We start from the raw sequence: 26708 nt of genomic DNA on the forward strand, positions 1-26708 counted from the left end.
TACATCAGCACTTGGTTTCTGGTGTCGGGGAGTCGAAGTCCTACCAAACCTCCACATACTAGAACTGTAGAAGCCAAGAGGATAGGAATTGATTTGGCGATGACAACAAAGGAACCAAATATTAAATTTCCAAGAACAGCGGCTGCTTTGCATAGTGCATTTAAAAAGCCGAAACCAGTTGCCCTGAAACAGAGAAAGACAGAAAAGGGTAATGTTACAAACTTCATATTAAAAAAGCAACATCTCAGAAGGGAACAGCAGAGAGGAGAGAAAAATATATCATTTTCAGAAATGGTATATACCATTTTCAAAAGTGGCATTTCTGAAAATGGCCAAATACCTAAACAGGTCAAAGACCTTCGTACAAAAATAAGTAGGGGAGTAAAGCCTCCTGAAGGTCTTATTTGAGCTTTGTAAAATTACACTCTTTACTTGAACACACAACCAAAACTTTTTTTAACCACACACTATGAATGGTCTGAAGCAAAAGGCCAATTTTCCCATAAAGCTAGTCTGAAGACATAGCAAATGGCTGGAGAACTTTGGAGCACATGCCAAAAAACTCCAAATTTGAGGCCATCTGGCAGTCACCATGATTTCCAGAAGGATATGGTATCAATCCTGGTCAGGAAGAATCCAGCTTTCCTGGGTGGTGTTCACCCATGCACTCCAACACAGCAAACTCAAATTCCTAATTCATACAGTACAAAGGGAGCTGCTGAAAACCCACCTCAATGTAGGTTCTTTTCTACATTGCCTTATTAATGGATGAAGCTGCCCTGGCCAACAGAATTCATTTTCATGCCAGAATCAGTGTCTTGATTGGGGTGCATTGGCTTGGAAAGAGCAGCATGGGATTATATTATGAGCTGATGTGGGACTTTACTGCACCCTGATAATGTATTACTTGAGCCTAACTAGGCATCCAGACTGGCAGTCACCAAGACAATTTTATCTCCAAAGTGATAAACTCATCACAGTAGTTATAAGATCTCAGTTGCTGGGGCAGATGTGATAGGGGAGACTATTAAATGAGAGTAATGAATCTGACTGAATCCAGAGTTCTTTCTATTATTTTTGGGAGAAACTGAGGGATTCATTTCCTTCTCTGGATATCTAAAATTCTGGATTAAAAAACAACCTCAGCATATACTGTATCAACATTTTCGCATGCTGAAGTTCTATTAACTTCTTTGCAATGGATGGCATCCCAGACTAGTTAGACATGGCTAAGCAGAACTGAAATAAATGGGATGAGTTAGTTATATCTAACTGTCCCATGAACTTATTTATTTTTATTTATTTTTTATTTATCAAATTTGTACACCACCCCAAACTTTCATCTCTGAGCGGTTAACAATAACATAAAACCAGTTAAAAACATATACAAAAAACTTAAAAACAATTTAAAAGTAAACCAGAGATTAAAACCCCAACATTTTTTTTTAGGAAGCTGAGAAAATTGGGCGAAAAGATGGGTTTTAAGGTGTTTTTTGAAAATTGTCAGAGATGGGGAGGATCATATCTCAGCAGGGAGCGCATTCCACAATCTTGGGGCAGTGACTGAGAAGGCCCGTCTCTGTGTAGCTACCAAACGAGTTGGCGGTAACTGGAGACGGACCTCCTCAGATGACCTCAATGGGTGGTGGGACTTGTAGTGAAGAAGACGCTTTCCTAGATACTCAGGGCCTAAGCCGTTTAGGCTTAGCAACTTCAATTGGACTTAATCACTTCAATGGGACTTAACTTCAATGGGACTTAATCATGACTAGCTTACTTTGGATGTGGCCCAATGTTTTTTTACATCTGAAAACTTTGGTATTGAGACAACAAGATAAAAACAGCCTCTGGTAGTTGGGTGGCCATCAGAAAGTAAATAGATAATGTTTACAAAACAAGGAGATGGCAATCATGTGAGGAACAGAAACTATTCAGGTGTTTTCAGGTGATTGACCTAACTGAGAGAGGTACATTTTGGAGATACTGATGAGATCACACTCATATATGAAATAAGATTTGTAGGATCAGACAGAACTGCATCAAAGGCTTGAAAAACCAGTACTGAGGTGATGGGTGGGGTGTCCAACAGATTCTTAGAAAATAGAAACAAATATGTGTTTGGCAGCAAAAACCAATTTAAAAGGCACAGTTTTCAAGAGGTCCAAAGGATCTCTGTGCTCGCCTGCTGAATGGATAGTTGGAAACTCCAAGAAAGCAGAGTAAACTTAGAAAGGAAAAGGGCTCAATTCAAGAAGTCTGAGAAATGCAGCTTTAAAGGGGAAAACTGGTGGATAAGAACCCTAAAGATATGCAGATAAGGGACCCATGAGAAACTTCTGTAGAACTTGTTTGCTTTAATCATTTGCATGCCTTTAAAAAAAGTCTCTCCCTGCTTGAATATGCAACACCAACACATAATTCTGAAGAAAATGTTGCTTTTTTCTTGTGGCTGCCAGCTTATTTTAAGCAGTGAAGGAAAACATCTGAAACATTTGGTTTCTAAACATTTGCTGCAAGATTTTTTATAAAAAAACCAGGTTGCTTACCTGTAACAGGTGATCTGGTAGTGATCCGTTGAGTCCATAAATGAATGGGTTCTGCGCCTGCGCAGGCACCTCTCGGGCCGACTAGGTAGCTCCTCGCGACGCCCAACCGCCTTTCTGCACGTGCTTCTGCATTCCAAGCCGTTCAAGTAAAGTTCACAATTTCTGTCTACCGAGGAGCCCAAACGAGGTCTGAACGCTGTGGCGGTCAAACAGAAACTAACGGAAGACGCCCAACCGCACTATATAGATGGAATGCAGGAGCACGTGCAGAAAGGCGGTTGGGCGTCGCGAGGAGCTACCTAGTCGGCCCGAGAGGTCCCTGCGCAGGCGCAGAACCCATTGACTTATGGGCTCAACGGATCACGATCCAGATTATATGTTTATTAATTTACTAGACCTTATTTTACTGAGCTCTCTTCCATTGGCTTTATTAGGGATTTTGCATTGGGAGTGTATTGGGACACACTTTGGCCAATATACAGGCGAATACTGCATGTGCACAAACCAAAGAAGTATGTGTGCAGTGGCTACATGCCTACTTCTGAAGCATGGATGCTTATGCACTGGGGTGATTTTTGCGGATCTCCCCTTCCCCTGGAAAAGTTCTGTGCAGTCTGCAATTACAGGTGTGTAACATGTACTGCTGCACATGCGTTTCTGGATGTCAGTTGTCGTTATTTTTGCATTGGGAGTGTACTTTAGTGTCCTTGCACTCTGTCAAATCTGTTGTGACTACTGAAGAGCTGTTGCTATTCAATTCTCCCACAGGGTACAACTGGAGAACCTCAGGGTGCACCTGCAGGACCTGCACTCATGGCAGTCTGGTTGATTGTTAGTCTGTTTGAAAGTACCACATTAGGCTGGCTCTTTCTCTCTCTCTGGTCCAGGCCAGCAAAATATGTCAACTGGTTGTCAACAAAATCTGTGCTTCAAGATTTCCCAGCTAAATAAGTCGTGCTTATGCTACTGAGGGTTTGCTTATAATTGCTAAATATCAGGATCTCCTTCCTGGAACACTCCATGTAGATAAAGCAAAATATGTCAACAGGCGCAGAGACAGCCGAGCGACGGCCTGGGTCCAGCCCTGCCAGATGCATGCACAAAGGGGGTGTGGCCTCGAGCTCCAAAGAGCCCGAGCGAGCACTTCCATGTCATTTCAGGAGGGAGAAAAAGGGGAACAGACGCTTTCAGGCAGCAAACGCTGCCTGAAAAGGATTGACAAGTGCTCGCTCGGGGCTCCCGGTAGCATCAAACCAATGTGAACATAAACATGCACCCACATCCAGTTGCTGCTCTCCCCAAAAACACTCCCTTTCAAAATAGACATGCACGATGGTTATTTGGAATCACACATATTTTCAAACTATTGCATATATAGATCTCCAGATATTTTAGGCCAGCATGAGTCAAGGCTGAAGTATCAATGGATATAAAAAGAGAGATGCCTACAATCAAATAATCAGAAATTTGATATTTTGGGACACCTAATCTTTCTGGAGTTGCTTGATATGAACTGCTGTGAGATGTTATCATCATCATCATCATCATCATCATCATCATCATCATCATCTATTCTGCACTCAGGTGTACTCGTATAGTAAGTGGGGGGAACTGCCTTGTTAAGCACTCGAGTGCTTATTAGATCCCAGAATTTGGGTTGGGTTGGTGCTCTGTTGCAGCAAACAAGTATCTGACCTTTGTGCCTGTTATACAGAAGTTTTGGTTCTAGAGTCTGAAAAATGAACATATCAATAAAACTGATGTTCCTTGTATTCTGAAGCCTAGAAAAGCTGCACCTGCTGATTTTATCTAAAATCAGCTACTGCAGAGTGCAGGTTTGAGGCAGCACACTGAAATAATCAAGATTATATTCTATATGAGTCTTCCCTGAGATGAAACAAAATATACTGCAGTAGCCTACAAATATAGACAGCCAAGAAAGATTAGGGAGGGCAGTGGCCAGATAAGCAGGGTGGAATTCCACTCCTGGCCTATCTAGGCAGAAAGAGAATATAATAAAAACGGAAGGAAAGAAAAAAGTTACAGTGAGGTATGATAAGGTTACTTACTACCGCTAGTCTCCAACCTCATATGTAGAAAGAAGGAACATCTGGTCTAGTTTCAAGCTATAATTCTGTAAAGCTCCCAAGACAATGGAAGATGAGATGTGGTAAATGGAGAAGATAGCATTGCTAGCTCTCTGACAAAGATTGACACGGTTTTATATGAATCTGACGGAAAGTCATGGCCCAACAGAGATTCTGGAATGCATTATTAGAGCTCATGCCACAGGGGGTTTGGAGAGGGCCTGACCCATAAAAGGAAGCTGAAGAAAACAAGAGACACCAGCACTGCCTCTGAGTCAATCATGTTACTTACCACAATAGGAAAACAAGACTGGAAACCAAAATGAACACAGACATACTTTTTCCACAGGGAGGCAGCAGAAGATCACTGTGCCCAGGTTTGCAAAATGACATGATTCCTTTTATCCTTTTATGACAGAATTAAGCACAGGGCTTAAAATAGCCCACAAATCGTATTTATGACATAGGAAGGGGATTCTGTGAAGGTACTGAAGCAGGTATTGAAGAAAGGATCAGCTGAGCAAGATGTAGATTTCTTTCTTTAATTCATGAACAAGCAGAAATAATAGGGTGGAACAAAATGTGAGAAACAAAAACAATATGAAATGGGAAAAACCTAAATACAAAATAGTCAAATACATTTAAGTCTGTTTTGTATATTAAATAATTGTAGCAAAAAACAAGTTAAATGAAAAAAATAAGTTCCAAGTGCCCATCAAATTGTTCTCAAGCCAGAAGGAGATATGTTCCCAACAAAGTGATTTCAAATCAGCCTGGGTGATTTGTTTTTATCATACAAAATATGACTGATAGCTTACAGTTGTAGGGTGTCTCAAATAGAATTTTTCTATTTATTTATTTATTTATTTATTTATTTATTTATTTATTTAACATATTTCTGTACCACCCAAAACATGCATCTCTAGGTGGTTTACAATTACACGGGAGGTTTAAGTTTTATGAAAGTAAAGTTATGAAAGATTTATTTAAGTTTTATTATGAAAGTAAATTCTGGATGTAAAATTACTACAAGACGTATAGGTGTTAACATCTGTAATGGTGGGCCAAAAAATAGACTTTTAAACCTTGAATATGAAAAAAATAATGTCCTTAAAAATTGTTGACTGATATGTCAATAAAGTATTATATGGTATGTGACCAGAAGCCACCAGACTGTCTAGTAATGATTTTGCACTGTGTTTAGGGAGTTAGGAGAACTATACACTAAATTCTCCAGCAAATCTCTCTTTAAAGAGGACAGCAAAGAGTTTGTAGAGAAGAAATCTGTTTATGCACACTTAAACGTTTCTTTGATTCATGATTATGTTCATGAATTCTAAAAAAGACAAAGCTGTTTCTAAAGAGGATTATTTTAATTATTCATGAAAGATTGATAGTAGAATAATTGTTACTAGGAGGACACTTTTATGAAGCATAATAAAAGCAGTGCCATAAAAACGAGTGCTTTGGGTTTATAAATAACTATGGCAAGAGAAGACACTCCTAATCCGGAAGCCAGAGTAAAAAATACAGTGTTTGTAATATTCCTGACTAACAATAGCTGTACTGGGGTCATTCCTTATAACCTATCTAGCTCATTATGTTGTCTCCAACAGTGGCCAATGTCAGTGGATTGGCCTGACTTATAGGAAATATACATGACAGAAAATGGAGCACAGTTTTTGCCCACTCCCAGCTTCAGAAATGTTTAAAACATAATTTAAGCGCCCTTTTCTACATATTCTTCAGGTCTACCACATCTTTCTTTAAAAATTATGCTATAAGAATGGTAAAGGGTGGGTTCAGGTGATTGCCGGCACAGTAATAAATAGGTAACTTAATGGTAAAATGTTGGGATGCGAGAACACACATTCCCAGCAGTTGTGATGTCCGAATTCATCCAAGTATATTCCCAAGATTCTCCACCCGACATTCTCCTGAGTTTCTCTGCCCAGCTTCCAGAATCTTGGGGACAGTAGTCAGGAGAATGTCAGTGGAGAATCTCGGGAAGTGGACTTGGGCGGGTTCAGATGTTATGCCTGCTGGGAATGCACACTCTTGCATTCGGACATTTTACCAAGAGGTCACCTGCTTACTGCTGTATCAGGATTCATCTGAACCCACCCTAAGCTTTATTCTAAATGAGATTGTACCACAGATATACATATTTGAGTTACAATACTTTCCATTTTAGTTTCAGTTCCATTCCAATGTTTCTAATAGTGAATGTGTCTTTTCACTACAACAATATGCACATCAGTATATACATGAAGTTAGAACGTTTTTGTCCCAAGAATCATCACTTTGCCTTAGAAGACTATTAATATTAATAGCAATAATAATGTGGACCAAATTATCCATAATATGAAGCATATCATTAGCCCTGGAGTGCTCCCCCTGCCCCCGCTGCAAAAAAGAAGTCAGATAAGAACTGGATAGCAATGGGTGCAAGGAGCTAAAACTCCTATACTCCCATGCCACAGTTCCATCTGGATCTGGTTTGCTCTAGCTCACCAGAGCAAATGATATATTTGACATAATATGTAATTTGGTCCTGAATCTCAGCTACCACTCTGCTTCCTAGTTTTGGAGTCCCATAGGATCCTATGGGGCTTTGGAGAAAGGTTAAAAATTTGTTTAAAATTGCCTGCTTGTGCATTTATTTTGTGGGTTGGGTGGTAGGTAGTGCCCACCATGTCCTATTTTGGTGTCCCTAGGAGCTACCCATGGGGAACATAGGGGTGTTTCGAGTTTCCCCATTGTTCCCTATGGCCAAAACCCTTGTAACGTTTAGGGTTTGTTTAGTCAAGACAACAGGTCTGACAAAATATTTCAGCTGTCTGTGTTTTGTTTTGAGCTCAAAACAAAACACAAAATCCATTTCATGCACATCCCTGCCTATGACATATAGCCCTCTGTAGGTGCTTGGAGCATAACCCTTGTTGACCCAGGAAATTCCAAAGAGGAGATTCTGGAGAGGGAAAGTCGAACAGACAGAAAAAGATGGAGGAGACTACCAAGATCATGACAATATGTTTAATTAATTATAATTAAATATGCTTTGGAAAGCATAGATAAAGCAAAGCAAGAATATAAGAATATACCTTCTGTCTGTAGGATACAGTTCCACAGTGATAACATCAAGGGAGTTCCATGCTGAGATGGTGAGGCCATTGTATAGACACAACATGCCTATCATCATGGATTCACTTGTACCAAACCACAGGAAAAAACAGCTAATGCCAGAAAGTATCATAGAACCACCTGTATGTAAGGCAAATAATAACATAATGAAACTGCCTTATACCAAGTCAGATCATTGATCTACCTAGCTCAGTATCCTCTACTCTAATAAGCAGCAGTTCTCCAGAGTTTCTGACAGGGGTCTTTCCCAGTTCTACCTTGAGATGCCAGGGATGGAACCTGGGACCTTCAGCACGCAAAGCATCATGTGCTCCAACACTGAGATATAGAGGTTGGTGCACATGACTGCAAAATGCCAGTGGGAGGAGGGCTGGTGGGGAGGCAGGCTCCTGCCTGTCTCCCCACACATGACCGACCCTCCCCATTAGACTCTGCCGCTTGCTGTGGCACACGATCGGAGGCATAGTGAGCGACAGAACAGGAAGCTGGAGAAGGAAGCCAGGAGCACAGTGCATTGAGGGATCCTCTCTCCGCTGGGTGCTCTTGCCAACCAGCTGTGTGTGCATGCAGGCTGCAGGCAGGGGATTAAGGGTGTGCTCACACCCTTAAAACCTGGGGTTAAAGGTGAGCTTCTGCCCTTAAACTCAGATTAAAGCCTGGGATAAATTTCTGGGCTTGGGGCTGAGGCAGAGCCGATTGTGTGAATAGCCTCCTGGTCTCTCTCTGTGAGAATCACTATTGATTACTGGTAAGAATTTTTACTATTTTTTGTCATGGCCTTTGCAAAGCAATGCCATATTGCTGTCGTGATCCCAGCCATGAGCAGAGACTGGGACACCAACATAGAATAAAAGGTAAGAGGGTCAGTGGTGCAAACTGCAGATGTGCCAGACCTGCACCTGCCAATGAGCCTAAATCCAATAGCCAAGAGACCCTGGATCCAGAGGCCCTGAAGACAGCAAACCATGAGTCAAATTTTTCCTAAGGACTGGCACCCTTGATGCCAAGTCTCTCATATGCCCAATGACTGTATGCTAATGCACCCAGAGAGGTGATCAATGCAAGACTTCAGGCCAGAGGACTATCCCCAATTTCTTAATTCCTCAGGAGAGATACTCAGGCTCAGGAAAGCTAAGGGTTTAGTTAGACCTAGAAACTCATAGGAACAAATGATCTGATCCCTGGGATTTGTCTGGTGCTAAAGGCCTTGTCTCACTCTGACCACTCTTCTTTTCTTCTGATATTGGTTTCTGATACTGGGCTGGATGCAGCCCTGTCTGCTTATTGATTGCTTCTGCCATAAACCTGGTTGGATTTTCCTCCATGAGGTCAGTCTTGCCAGTACTTGTCAATTGCCTCCAGTGGGTTATTTCACAAGACAAAGTGGGACAAGCTGCCAAACTGGACTTTACATTGCAGAAACCTGTAAATATCTTCAGACTTTTAAAAAATGAAAAACAGCAGCAGGAGGCTCTGAGTTTGAGCACAGGAACAGCAGCAGGGCTGCTTAACCCTTTCCTTTGACCATTTCCCCACTCTGAATCATCCTCTAAGATTCTCTCTCTCACACGAAATGTGAGTACCCAAATCTTTCCTCCAGGGGTGGAAAAACAGTTGGGATGTGTGTCATCTAGAACAGAAACACAGCTGGAAGGGAAAGGCTAGGTAATCCCTCTCCTTGCACACTGCCTCCTGGGGCTGCTTTTCATTAAAAAAGAAAGAAAGAAAGAGGTGGGAGACAATTACACACGTGCACCATGTAATGTCTAGTTTGGTCCTTAGCTTGGTATGAAAAGTAGTAGCAAGACTTTCTCTTCACCTGCTGGGTCTCCTTTCAAGTAGGTTTGTAAAAGAAAAAGTGTTTCAATATGCCAACAAAGATTTATGGGTAAAGCAATATATCTTTTCCGCTCCCCTTCACCTGTAATCCCTAAGAGCAAGAAAAAAAGACTGCTCAAAGTATTTTTGAAATTCATGTTCATGCAAAGTTCATACCTAGCATTGTCAAACGCCCAATTCTGTCCATCAGAAGAGCCGAGACGATATTCCCTGGTAATACTGCTAAAGTACCCAGGAAATTAACAAAGTAAATCCAATAGGCACTATAATCATCATCAAAGGAAATCTGACATCCTGTCTTGTTGTGATAGAATGTGCAGTTCATAAATCTACTGCCAGGATATTTATATGGTTCAAGATCTATGAAACAAAGAAAATGACAGCTATGATAATATCATGAACTTATGAAAGCTTTCAGTGTTAAAACATTTCAAATACTGACAGCTTCAACGATAAACTGATTTTTCAACATGTTCTAACTTTCTCTGAAGAGGAAGGGATAAAGACCAAACCAAATAATTAAGAGCAAGACACTGAGCTGGTTCCTATGATAATCTAAACTATGATTTAGATTATCATAAACGAGCCTGCTCTCTCCTGTTCATGCATCCATTCACTTCTCTCTTTTGCACACCAGAAAGAAATGGAGATCAAGAGTTTCCACTTTTGATCTAATGAAAGTTCCCAATTACCTTAAAACAAACTACATTTCCCTAAGTTCAAACTGTGGTTTGTGAATACAGTAAACCAAAATATTAAAACATGCATGGTTTGATCCTGGTTTATTTTAAGTAGCCACAGTTTGAACAAACCAGGGTTCCCAGAATTTGGATATAATGGACAGCTATGTTAGTTCAAAGATGAAAGGCAAAACTTTCATTCTTCTCCTGTAGATCAAAGGAGGAGAGTAGAGCGGGAGCACATGAGTCCACAGGGAAGGCAGGCTCACTCATGAAAACAACATCTATACTAAGTTATTTAGTGGTACTACTCGAGAGTTACTTTAAAGGACTAATTAATTTCAGTAGAATTACTCAGGAGTACTTTAGTCAGAATCCCAGCCACTGATCTAAACTATGGTTAAGATGTTTGCCTATACCTTAGGCCCAGGGTATTTAAGAGAACATCTTCTTCACTATGAGTCCCATTGCTCATTTAGATCATCCAGAGAGGTTCATCTGCAGTTGCCACAAGCTCCTCTGGTGGCTACACAGGGATGGGCCTTCTTTGTTGCTGCCCTGAGACTTTGGAATGTACTCTCTGCGGAAATAAGAGCCTCCCCATCTCTGACAACTTTTAGCAAGTCTCTAAAAAGACACATTTATGCATCCAAGCTTTTAAACTAGATTTGTGGTTTTAAATTATTTTAAGGTTTTAATTTGCTTTATGTTCCTGTAAATTGCCCAAATGTGGAAGTTGGAGCAGTGTACAAATATAATAAACAAACAAACAAACAAACAAACAAACAAACCAACCAGTCCTATATGTATTAGCCACTGAACAAGTATGAATGCTGTGCTCAGAGCAAACATACTTTAATAGGTGAAGTAATTAATGCATTTATGTCATCTGAAATTTAACAGGACATTTTGGGGTGCAGCAACAATGACAGAGTTACATGAAAAGAGTGAATGGGATGGGGGCGGGGAAATAAGGACCCACATGTTCCACAGTGTAACACGGGCAGTTCTAAGCGGCCCGTGTTGCTTCGGGTTCCTAAGGAACCACTGATGGTCTTGCACAAGGGTGAAAATACTTAAAAGTAGCAGGCTCACACTTTGGGAGAGTGCTCCCAAAGTGTGGGCATGCTACTTTAAGGATTTGTGCTCTTGCGCATGACGGTTGGGGGTTCCTTAGGAGACTGCAGCAACATAGGCAGCTCAGAATGGCCTGTGTTACATTGTGAACATGTCAGTCAAGGTTTTCTGTGTGCAATCAAAAAAAGTGAGTGTCTGTCACATTTTACACATCGCATCAGCGAGTAAAAAGTCTGCATACAAGAGGCAGCTTTGTATCTCATCCCTACTGCAAAGTTAACGAGGGGGCAGGGAAATAGCTATCCTACAGGGGGCTGGGTTTGCCACATTATTTTTTAAAAAAATTGGGGCAATGGGCAATCCTACACTGGACAGGGGATATACAGCTTGCAAAATAATAATAATTTAAAAAATATAAAATAAAAGTAAGGAGTACACAGTTCACAAAAGGGCAAGGGTAATTATTACTTAGTAAACAGGAAGGCTTACTATCTTTGGCACTTTTTTCATCTGATCACAAGAACCTTCCTGCATTGAGTGGGGAGATCTCATCTCAAGAATTTAACAATAACAACGTATTATTTATTATATAATTTTAATTTCCTGATCTGAGTAGGTGAATGCTCTATAATTTCTTAAATTCCTTCAACTCTAAAATGTGATGATTTTATGATCTATTAGTCCCCTGCAAACTGAACAACCGAGGCACCTTTTAAATGTGGTGATTCTCCTTACTAGCAGGGGGAGAGCAATTGGCCCTATCCATGCCCAGCACAGCATCCTTCCAATTGCTGTTGCTAGTGTTTTTTGTTTTTTTAGACTGTGAGCCCTTTGGGGCCAGGGAGCCATTTTATTTATTTATTTATTATATCTATGTAAACCGCTTTGGGAATTTTTTGTTGAAAAGTGGTATATAAATGTTCATCGTATTTGTATTTGTATTAATAAATTCAAAACATCAGAAAAATATCAGTAAAGGCATAAGGTGTGTATTTGTGACTGTCACAGACTCTATCCATAATGTTTTGTACGTTAAATTTATTGCAGCTACATTCCACACAGTATTGACAATTGCATTTGATACATGATCTGAATGAAATCCATTAACTCAGTGACAAAATATTAGGGTTTTGAAAATGCATTTTACCCTGTCTTTCTACCCAAAAGGTCCTTAAGGCAGCTGACAACAATAATATATAACAGAAACAATAAAAATAATGAAATCAAAACAAAATGACAAAACAAACGCTAGATAAAAAAAATCACAGCTTGCAGCATTATTGGGGAAGAATTGATGCTACAACCCCAAAGCTTGACAGAAAAACAATTTGTGATATGTTTATTTTGAAAAGCTCATATCCCTACTTCATTTCTAGAGCAAAAGGGACGTTACTAATGATCAAATGATTTTAAAATACTCAAAAATTAAAGTAGAGTTCTGAGGCAGGGTGCCGTTACAGAGAATCCCCCAAGACCTCATTACCTGTAGCATGCGTCCTGAAAGGGAACAATAAGTAGTGTCACCATTATTGACACTACCCAAGACATAGAAGTCAGTGACAATGTCAATGTGTGTAACACAGCCCACACATTACAAACTTAATGAGGTTTTTCACACAACCGTTTATGTGGTGGAGAGGGGAAGGCAGGGTCAAGCCTACCTCCCCCCCCCCGCCCCGCAGATGATCACAGATCTGATATGTGGCACGCGGCTCGTGCCCCCACCCAATCCATGCTGCTCTGAGCAGCGCAGATCTCTGAAGGCCAGGAAAACGAAGCCCGGCCTCCAGATATTCCTTAAGGCACAGTGCGAGGAGACACACGACCCCGGAACCTTTTACCCAGGACCTTGTACACTCGTGCCCTTTTACCCAGGTAAAAGCCTGAATAAAATACTCAGGATACCCAGGGAGGCAGCGCTGGGATTGGCCCCGATCCCAACACTTCACACAAGCAGCCTACCCAGGTAGGACCTCACAAGCCTGGGTAGGGCTGCTCGTGTGAACAACCTCAATGACTGACCACATGGAAGCCAGCCCCACATTAGCCCTGGTTCAGGCATTCTCAGTCCATAGATGCTCTGCCCAGGTTCAGCGCCCACGGCAGCATGTCTGTAACTCACTCACTGACATGCTCCCAAAGCCTGCCCTCCCAAGCTTTCCAAGATACGTTTGCGGGGGGGGGGGGAGAAACCTGACCAACATCCTGACCAGGGGCGTAACAAGGCTGGAGTGGGCCCAGAGACAAAAATTTTAAATGGGCCCCTCACTGATACACAGACACACACTTCACAATATATAGTCATGTGACTTGCCTCCGGGGGGCCCCTTGAGGCATGGGGGCCCCCAGGCAGCCGCCTCCCCTTGCCTAATAGTAGTTACGCCCCTGATCCTGACTAATGCTGCACTTGCACAATGAACAAAGTTGCACAAATGCAAAAAGACTGTATAACTATGATGCATCATGGGAATTTTTGGAGTTGCACTCTTGCGATATTGCACTATTGTGCAAAGTTCCCTGGAGCATTTCCAAATGGGGCTTTTAGCTTGCTTCTCCTCTGGAATGGGGTGTGTGCATACACATATCGGCAAGATTTACCCCAAAGTTCCTGCGAGCTATTGGGGAGCACTTAACACAAGATTCAGGTTTTGCATTGCGCATTAAAGTGTAGCCCGAAGCAATGAATGCACCACTGAGAGACCTTAAAGGCCAAATTGAAGATAGATCACCCTGGAGAGAATCTATCTATGTGGTTGATACCAACTTGTTACCACCAACACTGACTTGACAGCACTTAATCAATCAATCAATCAATTTTTAAAAATCCACTTTTTGCACACACACACACACACACACACACACACACACACACACACACACCTACCTTTTTTTTTTGCAAATTCAAACTCGCAGTAAAGCCTGCTGTCTGGAAATGCTCCTGCAGAATGTATGAGCCTTGTTGTTTGTGCTACTAGTGTAAGGCTTGTCTGGAATGCAAGCTCTGGACTTAGTGGTGCTAGGTAGTGCAACAGCCTTGCGCTAGCAAAATGTCCTTGCACAAGCACAGCATTAGGATGTCTGCCTAATGTGACTGAGAATGCCCAGCCTTCTCAGTAACCATCTGCTAGTATGGCATTTGTTTATTTAGACAAACATTGCATCCATGCCGAGTGGGGTGGGGTGGTTTAAGAGCACATTGGCACAGGGCTTGTTAGCATGCCCCTGTGTTCTCACAAACTGAGAACTTCCTTCCTCTCACGCTTCCTTCCTCTCCCTTCTTCCTGTTGTTCCTTCTACCTTGCAACATCCAAGCTCCTCTCCCCTGCACCATGTGTGCAGAGATACAGAATCCATCTGCATCCAGCTAGCTAGCTAGATTAGAGATCCCATCTCCTCACTTTCCTATCTAGAATGGAGTTCTCTAATAAATACCACTTATATTGATTTGAAACTATGAACTGGCTCCAAGTGTATGCTCTCAGCATACACGCATGCCTAACTAAATTCTGCTGTGTTGTGCCTCTGTGCACTGTGCTATAATGAAAAAGAGTTTCTCCTATCAGAGAGAATTCCCAACAGGTTTGAGGCTTCTCAAACATGAGGCTTCTGCCTGTTTGGAATCCTGAAGGTTCCCTCTCACTGGCTGTCGTTAAAGACCAGAATGGCTCATGAGGCTTGGGTTTGCCTTTCCCAGCACTTTAATAAACAAATAGCCTTTGCCATTACAGATTTAGCTGCTCGCTGGGGGAAAGAAAGGATGGTCGGTTAAATGCTCTCCCTAGAGTGCAGAGGATGCTCCGTGCTTTTTCTTCTCCCAGCTGGCAAATTGGCCACACCAGAGAAAGCGGGGGAAATTACGAGTCTAGTCTATCATTCAGTAGGAAACATCTCTGCAGTTACGTAGAAGGAGCACAGAGAAAATGTGTCCCTTTTAAACTGGTTTTCAACATTTCAACCATTTCATTTTCCAACATTGTACCCCTCTCTATCCCTTTTAAGAAAGTGGGACTCTTTGGAGTTGGATAGCAATGATGACTTTCCATCCAGCATACCTGTGTTGAAGAATGTGGTCTCCATAAAAGTACAGTTCCTAAAATATGTGTTCAATGTAGTAACGTCTTCAAAGACACAGTTCTTAAAAAGGGTATCTTCAAAAGTAACCACTTTGAATTTCATCATTGTAAACCTGAGCAATACAAAGAATTCATACAGTTAGCTTAAAGCATCATGAACAGCCAGTAGTCTAACTGTGCAGTCTTATTGTCAATGGCCTGATGGACATTATCCAACCAACACTGCACATCGGGGCTCAACAGAGGTCCTGAACCATAATATCAAACCTTCCTGTCTTATATCCTGCCTGTCACAGAGAGACAGGAGGTCAAAGTAGTCATGGCCTGTTGGACCAATGGTCTGACAAGAAACAAAGCTTCTAGACTCTTACTATGAGAAGAACTCTTCTTTCTTCTCTTCTTCTCCAGTGTAAGCGTACATCCCTGCCTGCCTGCAATACCATGGCCTCTGATTGGTGCTGTGGCCCAGCTGATAGCCTGACACATGGCGATGGTGTGTGTGTTTGCATGTGTCACCAGCACTAATGGGCAGACTGTGACACATCCTGGGGTTGGCCAGGGTGCGGTGAGCTGCCAGTAGTGTTGCAGTGGGTGGGGGTAACCATGAGCCACTCACCCTCCATGGCCAGCTCTGGATAGCCCAGCAGGGGAAGGCTGGCCTTCAGGAAGACTAGCCGCTCCATGTCAGCATCCATACATACATGATGGAGTGTCACCATGCCCCCAGGTCTGTGCCTGAGGTCTTATTTTTTTCTGCATGTAAAGCATGTACCCTATCAAAAGCCCCATTATGCAGCTAGGACTCAGATTCATGGCATATATTTAAAAGATCCACTGAGATAGTACATTGTATCAGGCCAGATTCACACAATTATTCTTACCTACGTTTAAGGTCAGTAATTGACATTAATGTGATTATGTGAACCCAAGCCAAGACAGAAATCTCAGATTCATCTTGAGACATAAACCAACGTCAGTAATCTCGGCATGGGTTCACACAATCACATTAATGTCAGTTACCAACTTTAAACCTAGATTTGAATGACTGTGTGTACCAGGCCTCAGTTGAACAGTGGAATGACAATGTGGCAAATCTATGCAGGCTGGACATGTTTGGTTCCCTCTCACTTTGCCCCCATTCCTGTGGAAAGTGAAGATACTCTGTAGACAAGAACAGGTCTCCTAATTCCTAGGACAAGTGAACTTGAAGCTGACACTTTGGGAGGCTCAGGAAGTATCAACTGACCCATTTTGGCCTACAGAGGCCTCTGTGTAGTAGAGATGTGCACGAATTGGTTTTGTGATTCAAGTCACGCTTGAATCAAATAGCAAAGTACTCAAATCGATTTGTCAAAACAGCCACCATTGCCAGCTGTTTCGACGAATCAACTCCAATCAGTCCTCCCAACACAGAACCGCACATATTGCAAAATGCACAGTCCAAAAATGGCCAAAAAAGAATCACTGACCCAGAATCCACTGCCAGCCACAGTGCCTGTCCTGCAGTAACATCACTGGCACAAGTTGCTGTCTCACACACAATTAGGACTCCTTACTTCAGCATCGCAATAGCTGCCAGAGCAGCAGCCTTAGCAGCCAGCAAGCACAGTAGCCATAAGCTCAACTAGAACGTCTTTGGCCACATTTTGACTGAGTACACCTTGCAATCCAGAATGCAGTTTGCAGAGCAGACCAGAGCAGTGATTGAAGCACAAGTTAGTCTCAAGGCCAAACGTGGACCTCATCAAAGCAATCACCAAGAAATATTACAGAGAGAGAGAGAGAGAGAGAGAGAGAGAGAGAGAGAGAAAGAGAGAACGACACGAGAAGCAGTCTTATTTCTTCTCTTCTTCTCCAGCATACATCCCTGCCTGCCTAGGTCAGGATAACACCATGGCCTCAAATTGGAGCTGGGCCCCAGCTGACAACCTGACAGATGGGTTAGGGCACCAGTCCATATCTCATTGGCCATGGCAGTGGCATGCATGCATGTATCAGCAGCACTAATGGGCAGATTGTGACACATCTGGGTTTGGGGTTGGCAAGGGTGGGGTGAGCTGCCAGTGGTGTTGCAGTGGGTGAATGAATCACTCACCATGAATCACTCACCCTCCATGGCCAGCCCAGCATGGGGAGGTTGGCTTTCAGTAAGACCAGTCGCTCTACCAAGTCAGCATCCATGAATGTGCAATGGGGTCTCACCACATCCCCAGGCATGGAGAACACCCTCTCGCTCTGGTTGGAAGCCACGAGAAGAACAGTCTGGCAACTGCCACCAAGTATGGCCAGACTTGGTGACAAGTTGCTCAAAACTGGATTGGTTCCATCTCCAAGCCTGCCACTGGCTCCTGCAGGTACTGCAGCACACACTGCTCAGCCCTGCTGCAGGGCTCAGTGGGCTCCTCCTGTACCCCCGGCAAGGCACCAAGGAAGCTCTCAGTGAACCAATGGGTGGAACACAGAGGTGGAACCACTGGCTCACTTGGCCCTGCCAGGGACACCACGCTGCTGGCCCGGGAAGCAGTGGTGATGCTGCTGCTGGGGTGGACTGTGCACTAGCAGTAGGTGGTCCAGAACACTTTTTCCGGTTGCGCCACAGTTTCCTCTCCTCTCCCTACCTAACCTCTGCAACCAGGAAGTCCCTCCATCTGGGCAGCTCACCTGGGGTGATCACTTTGCCCTTCATCCTTGGGTCCATTGGCTGATGCACTCCTTGCCAGGCTGTGGATGGCCACCTCTTGCTCCTGCAGGCACCAGTGCAAGACAAAGGTGGAGTTCCAACGGGTGGGAACATCCTGAAGGATCTGCTGTTCAGCTGAGCCCAGCTCAAACTGTCTCTCCTTGAACATATGCCTACGCTTTTCACTCCAGTGGAAGAAAACTGCTGTCTTGCAGCACCTCTCCACAAGAGTAGCCATGGCAGCAGCAGGATGGTGCCCAATGCCTGCTCTCACCTGGCCGCAGCTGGAAGCATCCAACACAATCAGGTGCAGAGTGTGAGCCACACAATGTATGGACACAAACTGACCCTGCTCTGCTGCCTTAGTTACGTTGGCGGCAATATCGGTGACCATGAACCCTTGGTGAAGGTTCAGCTGCCTGGACAGCCATTACCTTACCTGGAGATCCATGGCCGCTGACAACTAATCTGCCGTGTGGTCAGTGTCCAGCACCTCCACATACAGCACAGCCCACCTGTGCTTTGCGGTAAGTGAGGTGATAGCCACGCCACCAGCAGTAGATGTCCCCTTGCTCTTCTGCCCCCATCACTGTGCTGTGAGGGACAGGAAAGCAGCATGGATCCCACTGGGACTGGTCCACTGCAGTGAAGTGCATGCTGGTGTCAGGTTCTGCTGCATGCAGCAGCCCCAACATGTCTTCCCTGCATGACGGTATAAGGATGGCACCACGCACCTGCAGCACCCACCATCCAAAGTGATCATCTCCCCAATAGCTTGGGTGATGAGATTAAGCTCTGAGCAACCAGACCATTTGCCCACTGACTGCATCCACTGCACAGGCAACTTCCCCTGCTTGGGAGCAGGAGCAGGTGCTTTGCCACTACTCTAGGACACATCATGACTATTGTTGCCAGCAGGAGCATGGACCCCCAGGTGATACCATCTCAGGTACTGCAGCATCCCCCTTTTAATAAGATGCTTGGGGTCTTTAGCCCTGCTAACCTGTGTCCCACAGTGAATGCAGGCAGCATGGTGTGGGTCACCATGGCGGAGCTCTCGGTCCGCTGTTTAGGTGGTGGTGGTACTGGGACTGCTGGTTCATTCTGGGGGTCACCACCACGACCCTCTGTCCGGGGCTGAGAAGGTCCAGGAAGTGGAAGCAGATAGATAGATATACTTTATTATGGTCATTGACCCAACAACACAAGAGAAAAGCAGTACAAATCACAGTAAAGATAATACAAGTAATACAAAATATAATGTCAGGGTCTTCATAATACCAATAACTCAAACCAGCTCAGACCTAATCTTACATGCGACTGCACAGAATTTGGCCACACACAGCGTTATGGACTTTAAAAATCCAAGCAGCACCCAGTTAAAGCCACTGGGGCTGGTACAATAAAAAAAAAACTAGAAAAGGGGAAAAAAACATTTATTTGCATTGCAAATTAAAAGGGGAGGGGAATAGAGAGACAGATAAGCCTAGAAGGCACTCTCCATCTCTCTCTCCACTCAGTGGGCCAGGCAGGCAGGCCCAGACCACCACCACCACCACCACCACCAGTCTCTGGTCTCAGTGCTGCTGCTGCTGTAGTCTCTCTGATCCTTCTCTCTTGAGGCACAAATGGCTCTCTATCTTTCTGCCTCTAAGCAGCCCCTTATATATATTTTGAAAACCCATCCTTTGGCCTCTCTCCCCACTCCCTGCCCATAGCCAATGGGGGCACAGTTACATAGCTGCCATACACTGAGTCAGACCATTGGTCTATCTAGCTCAGTATTGTCTTCACAGACTGGCAGCAGCTTCTCCAAGGTTGCAGGCAGGAATCTCTCTCAGCACTATCTTGGAGAAGCCAGGGAGGGAACTTGAAATCTTCTGCTCTTCCCAGAGCAGCTCCATCCCCTGTGAGGGGAATATCTTACAGTGCTGACACATGTGGTCTCCCATTCATATGCAACCAGGGTGGATCCTGCTTAGCTAAGGGGACAAGTCATGCTTGCTATCACAAGACCAGCTTGCCTGTAGCAACACTTGATTTGAATGATAACAAGCTAACCAAGAAAAAAAGGAGAAACCAATTGGAAGCCAGTGCTAGAAAACCAACCAGCAAGGGAAAAAACCAACCAGCCCTCCAAAATGGTGCTCGCCACTTGAATCACTCAAATTGATTCAAACTCGAATCAGGGCTGATTAGATTCAAACCCAAATCAGGATATTTATTCTAGGGGTGATCTGATTTACGTTTGAATCACTTGAATCACCCCGATTCAAACTCAAATATATTCGACTTGAATCTATTTGCACATCTCTATTCTTGGCCAAGAGTGATAAATAACTACACACACACACACACACACACACACACACACTAGGGGCATAGCAGTGTGGTTCAAAGGATAGCATGCTGAATTCTAATGATTGCTCTCAACCTGTCATCGATGAATGTTCCATTGTAGTGGATCTGATTTTCCAAAGTAAAGTTGAAGTCAATGCCTTTAACTTCCTCATCATTAAAAATCTTTCTTCTAGATGCATATTCATCGGCTTGTAGATGTTTAATCACATCTGGAAACCATACTGACAAACCATAGTAGCTGTGAAAAGCAATAGACAAAATTTATCAAATTTAATGCAAAGGAATATGGCAGAATTACATCATCTTATAATTCATATGAAAACTGAGTATATGTAACTATAGGCTCAATTGAAGCCAGTGCCTTATTGAATATGCAGCATTTTATTGATTAAAAGGTGATTTTAAAAAAAATACACTTAAGTGAAGATTAGTATGCAACATGGCTGATGCAATCCAAACACATCAGCATCTAGGACTGCAGAAGTGAAGAGAAGTCACTCTGTCTGGCCTCCATCACCAGTCAGACCAACAAGGGCTGGTGGGTGAGGCTGTAACTCTCCTTTCCCAGGAATACCACATGGCAAGGGGAAGACCAGCCCACCTTAACCATTGGCCAGAGAAGGAGCAACTACATGGAACTCCCTTCCTTTTCCCTTGCTACAACTGCCAGTTGTCCTAGGACTGCAAAACTGAAGAAAACCACACTCTGGCCTTTGCCATCAGCTGGAGGACCAAAGGTTGACGGGATGCATTGGTATTATCTGTTTTTAAAAAATAAATGAACAAACCACATCATGTCTGTCTTGCCAACCTTACCCAAAAGAAAGAGTAAACCATACTACTGCAAGTTTGGTTGTATTGTCCTTGACTGGATAGGTGAAACATCTCATAAATGTTGACCAAATCTGTAAGACATTAAGAACATGAGCAATTATTTCTAAAACCCTGTTTAGGTCTCCATGAAAAAAGACCTAGAATTGGGGAGGGACTGTAACTTGGTGGCAGGGCGGGTGCATGCTTTGTATGCAGAAGGTTCCAGGTTCAATCCCTGGCATGTCTAGGCAGGACTGGGAAAGACCTCTTTCTGAAATCTTGGAGAGTCACTGCCAGTCAGTATAAGCAATATTGCCGCGTATACTCAGTATACTTTTTAGCTTGTCACAGGATCAGGCCCCTTACATTTCCTAGCATTTGACCCTACCCATTGATAACTGCCTACCCATCAATACCTGCCTACACTTCATGCATCTGATGAAGTCGATTCTAGTCCACGAAAGCATATACTACTGTAATTGGTGAGCTTTTAAGGTCCCACAAGACTCTTTGTTGTTTTTGCTACTATAGACTAAAACAGCAACCCCTCTGGTATAGGTTTAGAGGAAGCACCATTATCTTGAAAACAAGTTCTTTCTCCTCAAATTACATTTTCTGAAGCTGTGGATAATTTTAAACAGTGACATCTTTCTACTAACGTTTATATCCTCAGTATAAGTCGCACAATCTTCTTATACCATCTTAAGCTACTTACACCATCCAGCTCTGTACGCACTCTGACATAGCACCTCCTGTACCAGGTCCCTGTATCACTTTCAATTTCTATAAGCTCATCTATTTGCTTGGGAGTTTTGATCCTGTTAACCTATAATGGAACAAAACACAAAACAAACAAAACACAACACACTGGGTTTTATATTATTTTTCCTATTGGAGAACCATTAACATTTCACTGTTAAGGCATATAAGCTTTCTACTTTCTCTGGAAGAGGGGCAAGCAGGTTCTTGCTGCACTTTCCCTGGATGAAAAGGCAGACTTTTCACTAGAGCTTTTTCCAGATGAAAGAAAGGCAAGTTCACAGAAGGGAGTGCAATAACAAACCAGTCAGCAATTATAGGAAATTTTGACTACATAATCATTAAGTAGCTGCCCTGTCCCACCTGTCCAAATCTGGAACCTTGTGTGTGTTCTGATGCAAACCCTGGGCTTGCACATTTGCAGTCTGCAACATTTGCTTCAAGAAAGAGGGTTTTCTGTGCCCAAATCCAATTGAAATTAGTGGGAAATTTGAAAGCAGTTGAATTCTAGTGTACACCAGGCCCACTGCACCCTCAAGAGATCACTAGATTCAAGAGGCAGATTTAACTGAACGTTTTGCCCAGAATTATATGGTACTGGTATTGTCTAACACAAAACCTGAAATAAGCTAAAATACCCTAATTATTTTTAGCATTGTGTTAGGACAACAGAAGCATTCATTAGGGAACTCATCAAGGGATACTCTTAGTGTGGAAATGCTTTAATCTTTTAATGCTAAGGAGTCAAGTTTTCTGAGTAGAAAACTTTTTTAGAAAAGAAAAATCCCAATCCTCTGATGTAATTTTCCTTATCATGGTAGCCACAGAAAAGGCAAATGGAAATATAATCACTTTAAAAGACAAAAATACTGTACATTGCTTAAACAATACAATATTCTTTTAAAAGTTTTTATTCTTTGTTTATAATTTCACTGACTTCTACTTTAATCAAACTGGCTGTGGCAATCTAGATGTAGCAGCAGTACTTCAGCATAGTACCGAAACAGTAGTATAGCATAAATACCAGAATGTAGGCACTAGAAAACATCAAGTGTTTGGCATAAAGACAAGCACTCATGATTTACTCTCTCTCTCTATCCGTTCAGTCGTGTCCGACTCTTGGAGTATGGATCACTCATGATTTACATTCATGAGTAAATCTGCAAGGTCAAAATCTTTTGTGGTAGGAGAGGGAAGATCTATATCCTTGCAGATTTGGGCATAGGCATCTGATTGGGCATATGCATCTGCAAATGAAAGCTAAATCAATCCAAACAGAGACTACACTGGTGTTCCTGTAGCCAGTCTAGGCAGTTAAGGAGGGTGTGGTTAAAGGAACAAGTAGCAGAATTATTGGGGCTGAGGACTCAGGGCTGTGTTCTTAAAAAAAAATAAATACAAAAAACCAAACACCACCTTTTTTGGGGTGAGGAATCCATAGAGCAAGTTATATTACTTGAAATGCCAACATTTAATATTTAATTTAAAACATTTAATAGAATGGGTAGAACAATTCTCTGAAATATTCTCTCCTATTCTAAATAACGCAGGAGAATGATATTTTTTCCCCAAGTCAGTGTGTCTGAAGGTCACAAAATATGTTCCCAAACTAGATGCGGTCAAACGTTTCTTGTGGATATGCCCACTCCTGAAGTGGTCATGACTGGCTGGTGCAAGAGAAGAAAATGAAGTGCCCGAGGAGGGGAGTAGTAACATTTTGCAGAACCCCAGTGCAGAACCCAAGGGTCCCATGGAACCCTGACTGAAAAACACTGATCTGACTGAAAAACGCCTTCAGGGCCAGGAGGCCAAGCAGGAATGTGCAGGGATAGGGCCGGCCCAAGGGGTTTTGGAGTCCCAGGTGAAGCCTACCCACAGCTGCCCCCTGTCCCCATAGCCTGGCCCTGCTGCACCCATAGTCCCATCCCCATGCCCGCTGCCATGGCCGCCAACCCATCCCTGCTGCGCCTGCCACCCCATCCCTATTGCTGCCACTGCATCCACCACCCTACCCCTGTCCCTGCCACCGTGAATGCTGCCTCATCCTTGTTCCTGCTGTGCCTGTTGACCTATCCCCGTCCCTGTGCTTGCCCCCATCCCGTCTCTGTCCCCATAGCTGCCTCCTCTTCTGCCTGCTGGTAGCTTTTGCTGCAGTTGCGGAAGCCTCTAATTGCTGCAGCTCGTTGTACTCATGTAATTACAATGCGTAATGGCAGTTAAGAGGCCTCACTGGCAGCAGAAGCAGCTAGCAGGCAGAAGAGGAAGTGATGATGTGGGCTGGCAGAGAGCGCAGTGGTGAGCACCCATTTGGGTGGGCTGGCGCTGGACTTAGGCTGTCAGCGCCCCATCCCTTGACAACTGCCACTTGGTGCCCTTGACAACTGCCTAGTCACTGCAGAAGCAGTGTTTTCCATTGCATGAGTGAAGGGCAATTTTTAGCAAACATCCCTTCCCTCTGCAGCTGGTGTGAAGGGGCTCTATATAATAAAGCAGTGTCTTCCCTGCAGAGGGAAGGGATGTTTGCTAAAAACTGCCCCTCATGCATGCAATGGAAAACACCCCTTCTGCTGGCACGGCAATTGTCTGGATATTAGCTACAGTTCTTGGTCAGTGCCTTCTCACATGGCAACCAAAGGAGACCAAAGTCTGCTAGTAGGAAGTGGAAGTGATACTGGTAGAAAAATGGGCAATGACCAACCACAGTGGGGAAGATCTGAGCAAGACAAAGACAAGGTTGGAAGAGGCAATGTTTTGGGCCTATGGAGAGGTATGATATGCTAAAGAGATGTAGCTGATCGAGAAACAGAGTTTTAGCCCAGCTCCCAGGTTGGTTTAAGTCAGCCAATGATTGATGAAGATATTTTAAGAAGGAATCGGCTGAAACAATTTGGCAGGGTGTGCATGAGTGTGTGCATGCTGAATTATAGCCGGTGTAACATTCTTAAACAATGAAACTACTTCAGATTTCAATTTTTCTGAAAATATTGACTGATATATTTTGCAGTAGAGTGCAAATGGTTCAAAATCACCTGTGCCGCTGCTGGTGTCTAAAGCAATCACAGTTGTGTGATGTGACATCTATTATTTCCAATGGATGCAGCGTAACACAACTGTGCTTGTGCAGTACTGTTCTGCAACAGTGGCAGCACAGGCAGTGCTTTAGACACCTACAGCAGTGCAGACGGTTCTAAACCCCCCGTGTTATGCTGTGCAACATGCAAGTCATTGTTTCCCTTAAGAAAAAGGAAAGTTTTCAACACATCTCTTAATTTTATATCACTAAATTGTGACTGAAGTTAGTTTAATAAGGCATACTTTTGTAAAGATACTCACTGTGAACACTTTTTCAGGCTGACCACGAGCTCTCATGTTTGTATCATGAATTTGTTTGAGAATCATCCATGCTTCATCATGTTTCCCAACCTACAGATAAGACCAAATGTGGGACAACACATATATTTAAACATCAATTCAGAGTAACAAATCTTGTGGGAACAGAAATGGTTAGGAATACTGCAATATAAATAACTCTGACTTATTTACCCTTTCCCTAAACTATTCTGTCACTGAAGAATAGTTATCTAAATCTCCTATGATCTCAGAACTCACCAGCTGTTCCTCCTCCACATTCTAGTCTCACCAGTGTGTTGTAGTGAATTAGTGCTGGACTTAGACCAGGAACATCCAAGTTCACTCAGCCATGAAATTCATGGGCAGTTGGGGGCTAAGCTACATGCTGCACATCAGCAAACATCATTCTGAAATCTTGATGGGAAAAGGCTGCTTGAGGGGGGTGGGGCACAGGCAATTTGAAGTGGAAAAATTATGCGGGAGGAAACAGTTCAGCCCAATTTCTCTGTTCTAAATGCCCTGTTTCCAAAGTAGCTTTTTGTTTTCAAAAATGGCACCATAGCTCACTTACACACACTTGTTGTGTTTGTAGCTTCAGGGCACCATGAGCAAGTCACCACATCTCAACTTAACCTATCTCAAAAGGGCATTAAGAGGATAAAATGCAGTAACCCTACATATTGAACTTCTTAGATTTTCCGTAATTTGTGGGATGATATAGACATTTTACCTCAAGTAAGAATCTTGGACTTTCTGGCATGAAAGTGAGTGCCACCACAGCAGAAACACAAGGTAGAGCACACATAACAACAAATACTCGCCAGCTGTGAAACTGATAGGCAGATCCCATGCTGAAACTCCATCCTGGATAAAGAGAAAACATACACATATAACAATGCGTGGAATACTTTGCACGGCTGAGTCTGTTGCTCATAAGCTTTGGGAAACATATTTTCATAATGGTCTGGCCTAACAAATGCTTATTTTGAGAAAAGGAAAAGTTGGGGGAAGAATCTGCTTAATTTGATTATTCTAATAAGGCCACATTTTGGAATCTTCAAATGATAATGTATATTATCACACAAAAATTGAGCTGGTTCAGCTTGAAATCAAACAAAATTGAGCTGGTTCAGATGATACAGCCCATCATCACGAACAGAGGCACAATGCTACTCCCTCGCCCCACACAGAGGAGGGTCTCATGATCAGTGAGACCCGCTTTTGTTGGGTTTGCGGGGAGAGTGGGCTAAGCCCGCTCTCCCCGCAGACAATTGGGCAGACGACTGCCGGTGACGGAG

At 43.2% G+C, this 26708-nt stretch overlaps 1 protein-coding gene across 4 annotated transcripts in view; it reads right to left on the reverse strand.

Annotated features, from left to right (window-relative positions):
- The window catches only part of SV2C (synaptic vesicle glycoprotein 2C), a 247434-nt gene that overhangs the window by 14514 nt on the left and 206212 nt on the right, over positions 1 to 26708 (reverse strand). For all 4 annotated transcript variants that reach the window (XM_053293614.1, XM_053293612.1, XM_053293611.1 and 1 more), the window contains 9 exons: positions 26141 to 26274; positions 25393 to 25482; positions 22016 to 22126; positions 21304 to 21392; positions 20561 to 20725; positions 15426 to 15559; positions 9773 to 9976; positions 7738 to 7897; positions 60 to 183 (listed from right to left, as the gene is read on the reverse strand). In XM_053293614.1, coding sequence (XP_053149589.1) covers positions 60 to 183; positions 7738 to 7897; positions 9773 to 9976; positions 15426 to 15559; positions 20561 to 20725; positions 21304 to 21392; positions 22016 to 22126; positions 25393 to 25482; positions 26141 to 26274 — 1211 coding nt within the window. The remainder of the gene's footprint in view (positions 1 to 59; positions 184 to 7737; positions 7898 to 9772; positions 9977 to 15425; positions 15560 to 20560; positions 20726 to 21303; positions 21393 to 22015; positions 22127 to 25392; positions 25483 to 26140; positions 26275 to 26708) is intronic.

Source organism: Hemicordylus capensis, chromosome 2 (genome assembly GCF_027244095.1).
Source record: "Hemicordylus capensis ecotype Gifberg chromosome 2, rHemCap1.1.pri, whole genome shotgun sequence".
Taxonomy (NCBI): Eukaryota; Metazoa; Chordata; class Lepidosauria; order Squamata; family Cordylidae; genus Hemicordylus; species Hemicordylus capensis.